Below are 17,167 nucleotides of genomic sequence, written 5' to 3'. Positions count from 1 at the left end.
TCCCGGCAGCTCACAGCAGATCCTTTTATCCGTACTGTAAGACACATTTCTATAAAATAGTCACTAGTCGCGGCATTTAAAATCAGATTTCATGTAGAAATCCAGGGTGCTGGCTTCTTTTTTAGGAAGTCGTAATAATACTGCCGTAGCTAAGAGACTCGGGGAGAAAGGCTGTCCTGGGAGAGGCCCTCCTTCTGCTTCGTGGGCTGTAAAATGAAGAGCGCGGACCTCACGCTCTTTCCAGCAGCTGAAAATGGATGTACCTCCACCCCCAGCCCGGCCCTGCCAGGCCTGCTAGAGCCACAGGAAGCCACGCCCCACACTGCCCGGCTCCCCGGGGCCCCGCACCCCTCCCCGGTGCCCCCCGAGTCCTGCCCTCCCCTTTGCTCCGCACCTTCCTAGCTGACCCGCTCTGAGGCCGGATTACGAGGGTTCAGGGGGCTCGGGGGGTGGGGGTGCCCCCCAGGCAGAGCCGACTTGGTTCGTTTTTCCAAAGACCCTGGTGTGTTCAGAGGGCTTAGACGCTGTGTCTGTGACCCCGAGCCCTGGGCTGGATCACTGTGGGGGCTGAGTTCAGGGACTGAGTACTTGCAGAGCAAGGCCAGACTCGGAGAGTGGGGGGCGGCGGGGAAGGGTTGGGGGGCTGCTGTCAAGGGCAGAGGTGTGCTGGGGCATGGTGGTGGTGCCGGGCCCCTTTCCAGAGGAACCTGAAGTTAATTTATGGTGCCTCTGCCGGGTGGGGTGGGGGGCCGTCCCCTCCTCGATGGGTGATCTGGGAGCCAGGCGTGCCCCACCCCCTGCATTTTTCACACCAGCAGCAGGTTCCGGGGTGGACGGCTGTGCTTCCTGGCATTGCTTTCTTGCTTAAGAACACAGAAGAGGCCACGTTGGGGGACCCCCTCATCAGAGTGGTTGGCGGAGGGGAGGACACCCCATCCCAGCTGCCGGAGGAGCCCTGACTCCGCGGGATGGCTCCGCTGAGGCCTAAACCAGGCCTGTGCCTCAGTCTCCCCGAGGCCCTCACAGGACCCAGCGTGGGAAGGGGACCCTCTTCCTGCACCAGCCTGCACCCCTCACCCGTAAAACAAAGGGCTCAGCCATCTTGTTCCAAGGCCGCACTGGCCCAGCTGAGGTCTGTCCCCTCCTCAGAGCAGAGAAGGAGCCCCGGCCCCCTGGCGCAGTGCTCTTTTGCAAACCCAGATAAGTTGCCAGATCCCCTCGTGTGCCCCAGGTGCATCCTCTGTGGCGGGAGTTGCGCCAAAGTCTCCGTGCCTGGATCATCCCGTTCAGCCCCGCACGGCACCCACAGAGGGTAGGTCTCCAGGCACCGGAGGGTGTGCGGGGTTAAACAAGAGTAGACTCCAGGCTTCAGCTTGCATCCCAGCTGTGTGACCTCGGGTGGGTTACTGACCCTCTCTGAGCTGAAGTTGCCTCCCTGGTCTCTGGGATAACATCACTCCTTGTTGCGTTGGTGCTGAGGTTAGGCACGTGTGGTACTAAAGCAGCACTGGGACCTGGTCAGCAGCGGGTCAGTGTCAGCCAGCGCCACCATCACCACTGTTGTTATCCATTCACAGACGAGCAGCCTGAGGGCCTAGGGGCTCAGATATCTCCCCCAGGAAGCCCAGGAAAGGGTAGTGCGGACCTTTTCTGCCCAGATAGATAGGTCCCTCCCCCACTTTCTTTCCCTGACATTCCCCGGGGCTGCCGTCCTCCTGAGGGCACGTCCCCGGCCCTCCAGTCCCCTGCCCCGCCCCTCCAGTTTCCAAAAGACATGCAACCCCGTTCTCGTCTCAGGTTGCTCTGCGTCCAGACGGCATCCGGGGCGCCTGGCAGCTGCCCTGGGGCACCTTTTCCCCCGAGGTGAGACAGGCACCGGCGGTGCGCTTCCCTGCCCACGGCGCGTTGCTTGCAGTCTGATTGCAGGAAGCTCAGGGTCAAGCTGGGGAGAAAAAGCCAGCAGCACCTTGAACCGCAGCTGTTTTCCAGCTAACACGTTGGAAACACATGGTCTTTCCCTCCTTTATTCTGGTCCCTTGTTTTCCATCTCTCTATCACTATGGGAAAAGTGGGCTCATTCCCTCAGGGCCTCCTGTTTGAGTCGGAATCTCCCCGGGCATCTGCCTCCCCTTCATCACATACGTCCCGTTCCTAATGGGATCTCCGTTTCATCAGATGCCCCCGAGTCCTGCCTCAGATCCCCGGGAACAGTCTGTGTGGATGACCCAGGGGCGTCCTAACCCGGGCCTCCCATCGCCCCGCCTGTGCCCTCGGGGCCACGTCCCCCTCCTGCCCCGGGAGCCCGCTCCAGCAAGGCCAGTGTCATCAGCACAGCCTGTGCTGATACACAGACCCCTCAGACGTTCCTGAAGCCAAACAGGAGAAGCTTCATGGACTTACCTGGCAAGCCGGAGGGGCTGGTGTCACCACAGCCCATGTCTCTGCTGGTTTTGTGATGCGTCCCTGAGAGTGGAATCACATCCCCTCTAATAATCCTCTCCAGGTAGGAGGGCTCCTGTTAGCACGGGGATATTCCTACCTTTCTCAATGTACTGTTGCCTGGTTGAGATACATTGTCTTTATTTTCTCACTCTAGAGATGGACTTTTTTTTCTTTTAAGAGAAAATTCAGTTCCCGTTGCCCAGTTGTATAAACTGGTATAACTCTTTGGGAAAGCAGTTTACCAAACGTGTATCCAGAGCCAAAGAAACATGCAGACCTTTCCACTGGGCGACTCCGCTCCTGGGAATAGAGTCGGAGGAAGTGACTCGAACGAGGAAGGAATGACATGTGTGAAGATGGTCTCGGCAGCGTCGTGTATAAAAGTGAAAAGCCGGGAACCATCTCAGACTGACTCTGAGGAATTTCTCATGTTGACTCACCAGATACTCTGTGACGTGGAGTGGGATGACCCAGAATGCTGGGACAGTAGGTAGATGCTTTAAAGGGCAAATGCAGACCCAAGTCCACATCCACAGCTTTTCTGGGTGTGTCTGAATCTTAGGAAGTGGGCAGGTCTGTGCCATGTTGGAAAATGTCCACTGCATTTTAAACAATATTCTTCTCGAAGACGTGGCTGTGGTGGGCTAGACTCTGGGTTTAGGGAGCGAGAGTGCGTGACAGTTTCAGGGAGTAACAGAACAGCCTGGTGGCGACTCTGAACAGCTTGAGTTCTGTACAAGGGAGTGCTCTGCTGACCCCATTAGGAAAACGGGGCATTTGCTGGATTTTTTTTTTAAGCGGAGTATTAATGTACTGAAATGATGCCGTAGAGGACGGGTGAGTCAGGACGATGGTGCTGGAGGTTCTTTCTGTCCAGAGACGTGGAGGAAGGCTGGCTGGGCTGGGCGTGCAGGGGACACTGGACAGCTCGGGTTCCTCCCCAGCGCGGACTCCAGGGGTAACTGGGGTGGGGGTGCAAAGTCTTTGTGGCCCCTCCCAAGGATGGCTGAGGGGTCTTTGGGGAAGGATTCCCTGAGGCCTGGTCTCCCAGCCCAGGAGGAGGAGAAGGGGGTGGTTTTACAGCCACTCACCCAAGGGGATGGAACCTAGGGTCAGAAGGTAGAAGCACAGGGACGTGTGTGCGGAGTCCCCTGGTTCCCAGGCCAAGCCTGGAGGACGGCGTTCAGGGGAGCGTGGCACGGAGTGACCTTGCCCATTTCTTGGGCCTCTGGGCAGTGGGAGCTCTGCTTGCTCATCCCCGAGCCTCACAGCTAAGCTTCCTTCAGCTTTGAGACAGGGCTTGGCTTCTTCCCAGAGCATGAAATGAGCCCCTGGCTCCCGGGAGGAGCTGGGTTCTGTGAAATAGAGAATCCTGGACTCTGCTCAGCCAGCCGGGCAGAGGTGCCCACACCCAGCTGAGGGACCCGGGGTGCGGAGCTGCAGATTCCTCCCCTCCTATCACTTCTCTCCTGCCAGAGTGGCCTCTGAAAGGCCACGTGCAAAGGGCATCACCAGAGCCCCACTTACAGGCTCAGAGAGGTCATTCAGCCTGTCCGTGGTTGCACAGCTAAACCTTGGCGCAGATGAAACCAGGACTGGCCGATGGCAGGGCCCTTGCAGTAGCCGCTGTGGCCTTGGGGCTCCGTGGCTCACGTCTTGACCACCTCGGGATGGCCCATGGTGTCTCTGGGAGCCGGCCTTGGCTGCCCCAAAGGGGAAAGTGCTTCCTCCCCCAGAATGGCTTTCTCTTTCCAGCTTGTGTGTTGGCTCCAAGTCAGGGGAAGGCAAAACTATCTTATAATTTTAAAAAAAGGAATGAGTGATTTTAAAGTCTTTTCAGACATAACGAGATGCTGGAGGTGTGTAAGTGTTTTGTGAGTCCCCAAGGGCTGTACGAGTGTCACCTGAAGCCATGCTGTCCCGCTATGGTCTGATAGCAGTGGTGGCCCTGGCAGGCGGTGGGGCACCTGAGAGAGACAAACAAGGTCCCCTCCCCCCATCCTGCGGGAGCCCCGAGTGAATGGGGGGACACAGAAGGTGGCTGAGTCCCACGGGGATGGCATCCTGCCCAGGAAAAGGGCTGCAATTGCAGGAGGGCCACTCAAGAAGGCAGGGGGTGGTCCCCACTGGGACTGAAGGATGGTTTGGGGTGGCGTGGGTTGGGCTCTGGGGACAGCTTCCCAGGCTGTGGGGGCCACCGAGACTTGATGTGGACAGGTATGTCGGCTGGACACCCTGGAAGAGGTAGGAAACAGCACAGGAGAGATGGGCAGACCCCCACCCCGCCAGCCCCAGGCCTCTCCTCCTACAGGGACTGGCTCACCCGGTGAGTGAGGAGGACAGGCAGAGGGGCTGGTGACATCTCAGGGGCTGGTGCAAGCACCCAGGTCAGGACCGGAATTCCAGGCCCTTCTGGGACATGGAATCGCAGGGCTTGGGTTTAGTACCAGCTGTGGGTCAGTGATGGGGCCAAGGGCAGAGCCCCCGTGGCCAGGCTGTGTGACGTCAGGCAGGTTACTGAAGTGCTCCGGGCCTCAAGGGTCCTCCAGTGCATAACGGGGAGGAGTCATCTCTTGGCACGATCGTGGGGACGAGGGACAGATGTGAGACGTGCAAGGCAGATGTTACCTGCTGCTTCCGCTTTTGCTGTTGGGGTGACTGTTGTCCCCTTTCCGGATCCCACATCTTGTCTGCATTTCTGCAAGAGGGCAGAGCTAGCCACGGTGTCTCTGGGAAGTCTATCAAGTCCCTGCAGCCTGGAGTGGACTGACCTGAGTCTCAGAGGTGCCCCAGGGCCCAGGTGGCCAAGTGGGACCCTGCCCAGCGGTCCTGAAGGTCCTGTGGTCCTGTCCTCAATGTGCCTGGGAGGGTGGCCCCGGGCCTGCAGGCTCCAGCCTCCCCGTGTGGCCTTCCAGCTCCCCCGAAATCCAGCCTTGCAGCCCCAAGAACCCTCTGCTCCTCTCAGACAAGGATGCTCCTCAGAGCTGACAGGATCCTCAGATTTGCCAGCCAGAAGGACTTTTAGTGGACATTCTACTTGACCCCTTATTTGACATATGGGGAAACTGAGGCCCACAGGGGAGGCAGGACCCACAGCTGAGCAGAGGTGGGATCAGGACACACACAGATGAGTGGGTTGACTTCCCTGTTCAGCACACCTGGCTCTCAGGTGAGCCCCCTGCCCGGCCCCCCAGAGGGTCCACCCAACTCCCTCCTGTCCAGCAGTCAGGACACCACCAGCTAGCTTTGACTTTGAGGTGGAGGTGAAAGTGAGGCCAGCACTGCCCTGAAGTGAAGGCCACAGGTCTGGGTGAGTTCTGGCACCTCCTGAGCCTCAGTCTTCATGTCTGTGAAGTGGGTGTGAAAGGACCCAAGTCACCTGGCTGTTGAGAGAACAGAACATGGGCCAGGCCCGGCCTTGGGCTACTCTGGGTGGACGTTCAGAGTGGAGGGGGCGGTTAGTGCTGGAGAAATGACCACCACCTCGGCCCTTAGAGCCCTCCCCTGCTCATCCCAGATTGCTCACAGCAGGCGGCCGCTGTCCACACCTCTTCACCCTACTTTCCGAGGCCACAGCCCGCTGGCCAGCCCACCAGAGCCTGCTCCCCATTCCTGCCCCTCAGGGCTGGGTCCTCCCTGGACTTGAGCTTTGCCTGATGGTGGCGCCTGATCGAGCTTTGCTGCCAGCTCTGCCAGGGAAGGAATTCATTCGAAGGTGAAATTAGTCACTGAGGCTTATTAATTAGTTCCCAGAATACAGACCTGCAATAGGAGCCACTAGCGAGGCTGTGAGCCCAGGTGGGACCGACTCAGAGACTGTGGTGGTGCTCGCTCAGGGCTGCCACGAGCTCTTCATTCTCTGGGCATCCCGGCACCTGTACAAGTTTCGATCATGAACAACTTGATCTAAAAGGTGGGGGCCTGAAATTTGCAAAGGCTGGATTCTTGTGTTGAAATAAACCTCCTCAGTGTCTGTGATCCTTCTCGGCTGGGCTGCAAGGGCACCCGTGGTACCAGGAACACCTGCACGGTCTTGGCTTCCATGGCCAATGGTCAAGGCACACCCAGGCCTCCACATGCTGGCCTGTCTCTGTTTTGACAGACCCACCATCTCCCTGCCAGACACCCCTGCTGCCTCTAGATATGGAGATCAGGGACTCACTGCCTCGTACTATGTGTGCATGCAGGTGTGCAGTTGGGAGAGATGTTTATTTGCTTAATATATGTTTATGAACCCATGACGTCTACCTTCCAATAACGTCAGAGCAGCTCAGTCCGGACGAACCCCCCTGCTGTTAATGGTGACAAACTCTGGACAGAATATATAAAAATAGCAACAATTGCTTATAGCCATTGGTAGGTAACTGAAAGCAGACAGAACTAGAGGGGCCAGGACCTTGACAGAAGGACAGTCCTCCAGGTGAGACCCATGTGAATAAAGGAGTCCCCTGACAGAAAGGGACTTTCCCTGGGTTGGGGATTCAGCAGTTTTGGAGGTCAGAGTCAGGGCTGTCTGAGTAGCTGGAAATAGAGGGGAGAAACTTGGAAAGTGCACATAAATTCCCCCCAAATGCTTGACTGATTTCTGAACTATCATGTGCAAAATGAGAATCCAGGGGTCCCAGTGGAACACAATAGCTTAAAGCTCAAAGAGCCAAGGGGAGACAATGTAGACTTGAGTTCTGTCTCATTAGAGGAGTTAGTTTCTGCCAGAGCCCCAGAAGGGCCCTAGCCATCAGGACCTCCCATAAGGACCAAACCTACAGAGATTTCCCCACAAAGCCTAAAAGCCATGCTTTCACAGGACAAAGTGTTCTGCTGATAGTTTTACTCCCTGCCAGAGAAAACTCAACACTCTCCAGAGGAAGGTAACAAGACCCAGAGTCTCTACAACATGTCAAACACAATGGCTGATATAGAATCCAAAATGACTAGACAAGCAAAGAAGCAGGAAAACATGACGTAATCAAAGGAAACCTCAATTAATGGAAGCAGACCCAGATACAACCCAGATGTGAATGGGACAAGGACCTAAAATAACTAGAACGTGTATTTATAAGCTCCCACTTTGTGCCGGGTCTTGTGTTGTATCCTGTGTAAAAGCCCCTTCCCCACCCATGCCTTCCAGAAGGTTCCAGCTGTGGGGAGGAGTGGCAAGAGTTCTAGAAACAGGTGTTTCGAGTAGTGAGACAAACGCAGTGAAAGCCTCAGTGACAGAGTGCAGGATATGAGGTAGGAAAGTGCTGTTCTTTTGCTTACTCATTTATTGAATGAAGATGTAAAAGCACAGGTCTCTTATATGGTGAATAAGACAGACTCCGTCCCTATGGATAAAATACGACAATATAAGCAAACTCACAATTGATGTGATTTCAATGTTTGATAAATGCAATGAAGGAGAAGTAACAAAGGGTTAAGAGCGAGAATAAGAGGGTTGCCTTTTTAGAAAGGATGGTCAAGGAGCATCTCTCTGACAAGATGACCTTGCGTGTTAAGTGCTGAAGGGCTAGCCTTAGAGAAGCCAGCACAGGAGGGAGATTAAAGAAGTCCAGGGGGAGGGCACAGCAGAGGTGAGGCCCAGAGATGTGTTCCGGGCACTGAAAGGGGCTGGCAGGGGCCGGTGGGGGGGCCAGTGTGGAGGAGCAGGGGCGGCGGAGGTGATGGCATGACAACCCCTGGGGGCCTGTAAGGGAGGGGGACGCAGCCTGCCGTATGTGGTGTCTTTGAAGTTCAGGTGGCTCTAACAAAACACCACAGACAGGAGGCCTCATCCCTCACAGTCCTGGAGGCTGACCGTCCAAGGTCGAGGTGTCCGTCAATTCAGTTTCTGGTGAGGTTCCACTTGCTGGTTTGCAGAGTGTGCCTTCTCGCTGTGTCCTCACATGGCGGAGGGAGAGAAAGATGTCTCTCCATGCCTCTCCTTTTAAGAGCACTAACCCCATCATGGGAAACCACCCCCACCATGACCTAATCACCTCCCAAAGGCCGTACCTCCCAATACCATCCCCCCCTGGGGGTCAGGGCTCCAGCCTGTAGATTTGAGGGACATAACATTCTGTCTCTAGCACATGGTCACTCTGCTTACCCTCCAGCCAGCTCGGGGCTGCCTGTCAACAAATCGTTGAGTGTGTGGTTAGCTTGTCAGCGTGTCCTAAGATGCAGGCATCCCATAGCGCAGTGGTCCTCGCAGTATGGTCCTGGCATCTGCTGTTCAGTCCCAAATGTCCAGGTGCCCGGAAGGCTCCTGGAAGAGGTGTCCGTGTCTGGCCTTGGGGGTTGAGGGCAGTTCCATTGAGCAGTTGGGTGGAGTGGTGACTGGTCTCAGCACCCGGAGCCTCCATTTCCCCTGTGGGAAGTCCACCATCGCCACCCAGGTGTCCTCCACCACTGGGCTCTCAGCAGGGCCAGCCAAGGTGGCTGTGACTTTCTTTACTAAGCCACCGCGGTGCCCCTTGTCCCACCCTGCCCAGTGAGAGTGTTTGCCCAGCAGGCAGTGTCTCTGCAGGACTCCAGGGCACAGGCTAAAGCTGCATGGAGAGGGGGATGGTGGGGCAGGGTTTGGAATCTGCAGTCCTTCCAGAATGCACCTTGGGAGCCCTCATCCTTTGTGGTCAGCCCCAGTTCAACCCTCCACAGCCCCTCTCCCTGTCCCCGCTCTGACCTTGGTCTTGGCCCTAGTAAAGCACTGTGTTGCGACTGGGGCGTAGCCCCTGCAGGAGTCCCTGACTTCCACCACCGTCAGCATGGAGCTTGACCGCCCTGGAGAGAGACCCCCACCCTGGGGGGTTCTGAAGCCCCCTCCTCGTTGCCCCTTACCCAATTATCCAGGCTCCCTCCAGGAGCAAAGCTTCCCTCTGTGGCCCCAGCTGAGGGGAACATTACACACGCTGCAGACACCTACATCTTTGTTCAAAGATAACCCCGCATTATTGCTGAGACGCCTTTTTATACCTCCTGTTATTTATAAAAGTATGATTCATTTAACAATTATTGTGAGATGGAGAAATGTTGCCTACTAATATTTAAATTGCAGTTATCTAAAGTGACGTGGAAAGGAAGCAAGGTCTGCTATTTTGGTTCAGGTGGGGAATGGCCAGGAAGTATGCAGGTCTAGCCCACAGCCCTCCCAGGACCCGCTGCCTCCCTGCTCCTGACTCGGTGAGCTGGGCGAGGCTCTCGCACACGCGGTTTCCTTCTCGGCCATTGATTTTCGCTTCTGTAAGATTAAGTGGATGGTGGGGCTGGTGGGCCACTGAGACCCTCTGGAGTTTCGTTTCCTCTTTTCAGCTCCCCATGGGCCTCCCGTCTGCCAAGAGGCTCCAGCCGCCTCCGCAAGTTTGCGTTAAGGCAGAAATAGACTCTGGGCCTCTCCTGCTTAGCCAGCCCCTGTCTCATCCCAGCCGGCGCTCCCTTCTCCACCCCCCACAAATAGGAGGTGGGGCCTGGGTGAATCCCCAGGCCGCTTGGAAAGAGAACGGAAACAGCCACCATCTCTGGGATTTCAGGGCCTTGGAGACATTCACACCCCAGCCCTGCCAGCTGGTTAGCTGGTGCCTTTTTTTTTTTTAATTAATTTATTTATTTGTTATTTTTGGCTACAGTGCATCTTTGTTGCTCTGCACGGGCTTTCTCTAGTTGTGGAGAGCGGGGGCTGCTCTTCGTTGCAGTGTGTAGGCTTCTCATTGCGGTGACTTCTCTTGTTGCAGAGCATGGGCTCTAGGCACACGGGCTTCAGCAGTTGTGGCTCGAAGGCTCTAGAGCGCAGGCTGAGTAGTTGTGGCGCACGGGCTTAGTTGCTCTGAGGCATGTGGGATCTTCCCAGACCAGGGCTCGAACCTGTGTCCCCTGCATTGGCAGGTGGATCCTTAACCACTGCACCGCCAGGGAAGCCCAGCCAGGGTCTTATGGAAGAGATCACGCTGGCTGTTGATGTGGGAAAGGAAGGTCCCGAAGGATTTTCACGGCTCTCTGTGTGCCAAGGAGGCCAGAGAACCAGGCCTGGGAGCTATGCAGCCAGCCTGGCCACCAGCCACACGTGGCTGCTCCTGGAGCGGCACACTGTGCCACCCTGAGCCGGCTCCACGCCCACCAGCCCTGTGGCGTTGCTCCTTCTGAATCAGAGCTTTGGCCGTGCATCTGGTTGCCTGGAGCTGAGGCACCAGCGGAAGCTGGAGAATGAGCCCCCAGCCCTCCCCACACCCCCACCCCTCCCAGGCAGGCAGGAGGGTGGTGGGGAGTCTGCAAGGATACCCAGGACACTGGCCTGATCGATCCCCAGCGCAGCTGCCCGTGGGGACCTGCGAGAGCCCTACAGGGCAGGCCTGTCTGGGGCCCAGGCAGGGCCGTGGGCAGACGTGGGGGTGGATGGAGGCGGGATGGGGGCAGAGAAGGGAGGCGACTTCGGTACAGCCAAGGAGACCAGCCTGGTGGGCCTGGGAAAGGGCCTGGGGACACTCGGAACGAAGTAGAAGCTGGACTCACCGCCTCCCTCTTCTCCGGCTCATCTATTCATTCTATCACGTCCAGAGCTGTGGGGAGCACCCCCCGTTCACAGGGTGATGGGGGAGCTGGACACTGGACCTGCCTTCAGGAAGCTTGACCTCCCCTGGAACCAGGAAATGCCCCAGGAAGGACTGTTGGCCTGGCGGCCCTGTGGGGGTGGGGGTGGGTTCTCTCCAGTGATTGGATCAGTCAGGGAGACTTCCTGGAGGAGGCAGCACACAAAGAGACCATGTAAATGCATTCTGAGGGACCTCGGAGGGCTTGTCACAGACACAGGGGCGGGGTGGGGGCCGGGGAAATGGGCTTGCTATTCACTCAGAGGTTTTTTTCTTTTTAGTTAAATGTGTTTATTTAGCAATCACTGGCAGCCTTCACATCCCGGCACTGTTACAAATATTACTGACGTGCTCCTCCCCTCCTGCGGCACCATTCACTTCCCCAAAGATGGAAGAGGAAATGGATGTACGGCGATCCATGGTGACATTCCCAGGTCACAGAGCTGGGAGGCGGAGGGGCCAGGACTCGACCCCAGAAGGCTGACCTCCCCCCTTTGTGCTCCAAACAGGAACTCACGTGATCTCACAGCCGACACTGGGCATGCATTGGGTTATTGCCACCTTACAGATGGGGAAACCGAGGGCCGGAGTGCCTGACCAGCCCACAGCCGCCGAGTAGTAAGACACAGCCAGCCCCTAAATCCGGTGCTGGCCCCCTACCCTCCCCCATTCCAGCTCTTTCCCTGTCGGCCGGCACGGCGAGGGGAGGTGGGCTGATCGTCCACGCTGAGCGGGCAATGTCCCTGAGACCCACCTGCCCCGCAGACTCTCACCAGGCATGTTTATAACACCTGGCGAGTCCTGCCTGCCAGGACTTCAGAGCGTCTTGAAATGTTCTGATGTGCGAAGAGCCTTTTTTATACGAGAAATGAAATTATTTTCAGCCTGTTGTCAGGCAGTTGTCAAAAGACATGGCAAATGAAGGGCTTAGACAGTGAGGGTTTGGGAGGCGGTCAGAGTGAGGGGGGGCGGTTTGTGGGATGTGGAGGCCGAAGCTGTGCAGGTCCCAGGGGGCTGGGGGTGGACGGTGTGGGGAGGGTGGTGCGGCTCACATATAGTTTATTATTTATTTCTTTCTTCTTACCTAGGGCCTGGTGCTGGACTTGGGCTGGGTGCGGCTGAGGTGATGGCTAAAGGGCCAGGCCAGGAGGCTGAGAGTTTGGGGTTCATTCTGGGGTGACCCTCTTCCTTCCTGGAAGCTATCTGATTTGGGGGGCGGCGGTCTCCTTCTAATTATCCCTCCTCCTGCTTTTTCGTCTTTCGAACAGCACCAGAAGATGCTCACTCATCCTTTGGGGTGGATGGGTTGGTGAGCAGGTGGACAGATTTACCAAGTAGCACCCCTGTCCCCACCCCCTGCCACCTGCCACCTGCCTCACCCCAGCTGAGCTTGGACCCAGACTTCTTCCTCTCCCTTCTCCCCCTCATTTGGAATGAAATCCGTTTGAAACCAAACCTCAGTCAGCAGGAATGTGGCCAGCACAGCCTCTTATAGTCACTTGGGATGCTCCGCGAAGGACCCCATATAGGAAGAAAGGGTCTAGGAAAGCTCAGCCATCTTTGGGCATCTGGCCTCCAACACCTCCAGACCTACTTATTTGTGGGGATGAAGTCTGTACTTCGAATGCCTCGGCTTTCCCTTCCAATTAGTATGTGGCAGGTGCAGGCATGTGGTCTGTGTGACAGAAAAGGGGGCTGGTGTACGTGGGTGCAGAGCCAGCATGCTGGTAGTGAGCTCCCCATTGCTGAAAGTATTCAAGGAGAGCATGCCTGCCAGTGGCAAGGAGGCTTTACACCGGTGATGTGGGTGGAGTCAGGAGTGGACCACCAGCCCTCCACTGCCCAGCAGGATTTCTGTGGGGCAGAGCCTGGTCTGGGGCTGGGCACACAGTAGATCTGCACATGAATCTAAGCTCTCACTCCTAATCTTGGCAAAGTGTTTACTCAGTTTCCTGGAAGGGTGATTAGAAGAGTTGTCTGCTTATTAGAAGAATTGCAGATGTCCGGAATGGGACTGCTTTGGCTAAGGGGTGTTTCCTGGGGTTCCTCAAATCCTGTTGTGTCCAAAGTCTGCTTTTCTGCCCCCACGTGCCCCTCGTGCAGCCTGGGAGGGAGCTGGGATCTTCTCTGTCCTGATCACTGCCGCGTTCCCTGGGCCCGCACAGCTCGGGTCCACCTGTGCAATGGGACGTGGAACCTGGGCAGGAGCGATGAGATGAGATCCGGGGCCTCCCCTCTGCCCCAGGCTGGCCAGCCTGCTTCCTGGTTGCATATGGGGTCTGTCTCAGCAAGACTCACCTCTCGGATGGGCAGCTGGAACCCCATCATTTCCAGACTCTGCTCCTACTCGTGGACAGACTCACTGTGAGGAACAGTCACTCCGTACACAAGTGACAGGGGTATGGGCGGGGGGCCGTCCCACCTGGGCCATGCGTAAATGCTCTTTGGGCATCGCCAGTTCTGCTCCCAGCCCGGGCACGAGGGCTCCAGCCCAGGTGCACAGCAGGGGAGCCAGCGATGGCCGGGCACCTCTGGCCTTTGGCGAGGTCACCGCCCATCAGTCCCCGAACACACACTCTCTGCCAACAGCAAAGGTGGCAGCGCCGGAGCGGAGATAGGCACAGGAAGAGGCTTGCGCTCTGGGGCGGCACTGCTCACAGACAGATGGAGGGAGGGTTGAGCACCGCAGAGCCGCCCACTCCCCAGAGGGTTTCCTGGGCTGGGCGAGTGCTCAGGGCCCACGTGGCAGGGCCCCGGCATCCAGGGGAACTCCCGTGATTAACCATCACTGTGGCATCCTGTCCCAGCCAGGGCAGACGGCCAGCGCACCCCCGATACACTGGACACCCCTGTGCTGAAGACCCCTGGCGAGTAAACCTGGGGGGCACAGCTGCAGGCTCCCCAAATGTGAGCAGCTGTGTCCTTGTTGGTGACGCTTTCTGCATCCGAGAGAGATGCTTCTGGAAGCTTTTCAGCCTTGCACCAACATCCACAAGGACGGCCAGCTCTGTCCCCCAGGGACGTGAGCAGCGCGGGGCAGGTCGTGGGGTCTCTGGTGATAACGTGCACCAGTGGCCGAACGTCTCCTAGGGCAGGTCTCAGAAACGGTCTGGGCTCCCTTGTGGTGGGCGAGGGTCACCCAGAGTGGCGTTTGAATGCAGCTCCGAGCCCTGTGATGGGGCATCGTGGGAGTGAAAGGAGGGTGACGCTCAAATGCTCCGTTGGCACCGGGCACCCAGTCTCCATTCTCGCCACTCTGGAGACACTGTTTGGTGAGACATCCCGCCAGCCCCGCCAGCCCGTGAAGAGATGCGCCCGGTGCCTCTGACTGCCATTTTTGTTGACAGGAAACGTGTCGACCATATGGAATTCAACTTACAGGCTCCCGTTGCTTTTCCTCCTCTCATCCCATCTTTCTCTCTCTCTCCCTTTTCTTTTTTTTTTTTTTTCCAAATTTCAGAAGCAGTTCTCCTAGCAACCGAAAAAAACACACACTTAATTACAGCCCCGGTAGCAGATGCGTCGAGCGGCAGAGCCCGCTCCCTGGGATGCTCCGGGGATGCTTAGTTTTCGGGAAGACCTTTCTCCTTGTGTAGAAATAACCCCGTTCCACCTGCCGTGGGGCTCACCAGCCACGGCCCCTCCCTTTGTGTCTCCCGCACGGGCAGAACTTTCTCCATGTTGCCTCTCCTTGTGCCTCCCGGACTTCTGTAAGAAACGTGCAGTGTGGCTCTGAAAACGCTCATTTTTATCAGCTGCCTGGAATTAGGGCGAGCCGTGGCTGGGCTGCCGTTTATTTTCTCTCTCTTTTGTTTCAAGAAAAAAAAAATGGAGGGGGGTTGGAAATCCTGTTTTCTCCAGGGTCATTACCTCCATGGGGGGGGGGGGGGAGCCAGAGAAGTAATGGGTCCTTGTGTCTGATTCTTGCCAGTGGAAATCTGGGTCATGTTCAGAAATTCCAGAAGGCTGGCACCGGCCGCCCAGTTAACGCGGGTCTGGCACGAGGCTTATCTGGAACCGGGATGTTTTATCTCCTCGACCGGCTCCTCTCATCTGCTGGCGGACAAACGGCATTCGAGAAAACTTGCCTTTTTCTTTAAAATGAAAATCAGCAAAGCACAGTGCGTGCTCGGTAGCCCCGGGCACGTCTGAGCAGGAGTGGCCGGAGCCCCAGCCCGAGCATCCTTGGATCTTCAGGGGCTCAGGCTCCCCAATGCCTCCCGCGTGCGATGCTGACCCTCCTCCCCGATGCACTGATCACAAAAGCAGGGTAGCTCTGCTCACATGACGGGCGCGGGGAGCGGCCGCGGGCTTTGAGAGCGGCCCCAGTCTACGCACAGTGGGTTCCCAGCTGACAGACAGAATATGGGGTGGGCTCTGTCACCAGCGCGCTGGGTCTGGCCTGCCCAGCTGTGCTCGGGAGCCGGCAGTGCCCAGACGCCCGCGGCCGCTCCCCGGGTCCAAGCCGCTCCAGCGCCCAGGGGCCGGGCAGCCCTCCTCCCCTTCCTTCCATCCGAGAAGGTTATACAATGAGCGGACCACTGCCAGAGTCGGAGGGAAAATGAAGTCTCTGTTAAATGCCTTCACCAAGAAGGAAGGTAAGGAGCGAGCTGCAGGGCGCGCGGTGCGTGGGGACGAGCCGTTTCTTCCGGATTCTCAGGGGGAGCCGGGGACTCCGGTTCCTCCTGAAATTGCTGGTTGTTCATCCCTGTCAGGGGAGGGAGTGATTACTTCTGGTGGGTGAGAGGGCTTTGGTGTAGTTGGTCTGGAATTTTAACCCACTTGAAGGAGCCGTTTTTATTTTTTTTTTCCCTGAGTCTCCAGCCCCTTGCGGAATTGTGACAGGTGCCTCCCTGGTGCTTCCAGAGGGCAGGTTTAGGAACTAAGTCCTGGGGAAAATAGGAAGTTTGACCCTAGTCTGTGTGCTACCTGGAGAATGCTGAGCACTGGGCAGGAGTAAGGAAGGTCAGGACCCTGCTGGCCGCCCCGGCCGGGTGGACGCTTTTGAAACCACCGCTCGGCTTTCCTCGGCCGTCCCCGGCTTGCAGTTTCAGGGAGCGGATGGGAGCTGCAGCGTGGCGGACTTTAAAAGTGCATCTGCTTTTTGCATACCTTGTGTGATTTGTATTGTTGAAAAGAAACATATAAATAAATGCATGGAAGACAGCTAAGAAAATAGCCACCCACTTAGAGTTTGCAGATTGCCTGAAAGAAGGAAACAGTTGGGTGGAATATTAATCATTTTCAAACAGGAAAAGAGTTATTTCTAACCCTTTTCACCAAAAAAAAAAAAAAATCCCCAACATTTCCACGGCTGGTTCCAGTTAGTTTGTCAGACAGGGAGCTCTTGTTTTATGAAATCAGGTTTATGAAGACATACGTTTAGAGGAATCAGGGAGATACTTCCCAGCCCAAGCCAGAAAATAAACATGGAAGAAATTTCCAATTACACCGCACAGGAAATGCATTTAATGTGAATCTTGGTAATTAAGTGAGATAGTTTTCATTAGAATGTTCACCCTAATGTCACCTCTGCGATTCCATCCGAGTAACTGGCTGGCTCCTCAGGGCATCGTGTATTTGCAAAAGTCCCAGCTCTTTTATCCCTTACGCTTCCAAGGGCTGCTGCCCCACGTGAATAGCTACCACTCTCAGAAGGACTGCTTCCGCCTGCTTCTCAGGAATGTGTAGGAAAAGCAGCCTTTGTCTGTGCTCATTTGCTTACATGGGAACCCAGATTCACCTCCTGGGACTTTGATCTTTGGAATCTGTGCACAGCGTGGATGTTTCAGTTGGGGGTCGGGTGTCCTGTTCACTCTGTTCTCTTCTTCCCTAGATGTGTCTTTCCTTATGAGTCTTTCTTAGCCATTGGCAGGACTCTCCCCCAATTCCATCACTTTCCATCAAGGGCGTTAGTACCACACGGTTACATCGGTCAGAAAATTAGAATTGATTGTAAGGTCAGGGAAGCTGGGAGGCTTGGCCCCAGTTTGCATCATGGAGTGGGGGCGTTTCCTGGCCTGGAGAGCGTCCCCTTCAAGCTGGGGGACCCCTCCCCCCGTAAACACGCACCCTGGCCTGGCCTCGGGGGCGGGGCGGGGAGGGGGGGTGAGCCAGGAAGCCGAGGGGGCTCTACTCCCAGCATGTGCTGGGGAGGCTGGCTTCCT

The 17,167-nt window shown here is 56.6% G+C and overlaps 1 protein-coding gene across 2 annotated transcripts in view; it reads left to right on the top strand.

Annotated features, from left to right (window-relative positions):
* SHANK2 (SH3 and multiple ankyrin repeat domains 2) overlaps positions 1-17,167 on the top strand; it is a 470,853-nt gene that overhangs the window by 155,688 nt on the left and 297,998 nt on the right. The window contains exon 1 of one of the 2 annotated variants that reach the window (XM_057729609.1): positions 15,562-15,598. The exons of the other annotated variant lie outside the window; for it this stretch is intronic. Coding sequence (XP_057585592.1) covers positions 15,562-15,598 — 37 coding nt within the window. Of the gene's footprint in view, positions 1-15,561; positions 15,599-17,167 lie in introns of those variants that run through there. 2 annotated transcript variants of the gene reach the window in all.

Source organism: Hippopotamus amphibius, chromosome 3 (genome assembly GCF_030028045.1).
Source record: "Hippopotamus amphibius kiboko isolate mHipAmp2 chromosome 3, mHipAmp2.hap2, whole genome shotgun sequence".
Lineage (NCBI taxonomy): Eukaryota > Metazoa > Chordata > Mammalia > Artiodactyla > Hippopotamidae > Hippopotamus > Hippopotamus amphibius.
This window is presented reverse-complemented; position numbering and strand designations above follow the sequence as displayed.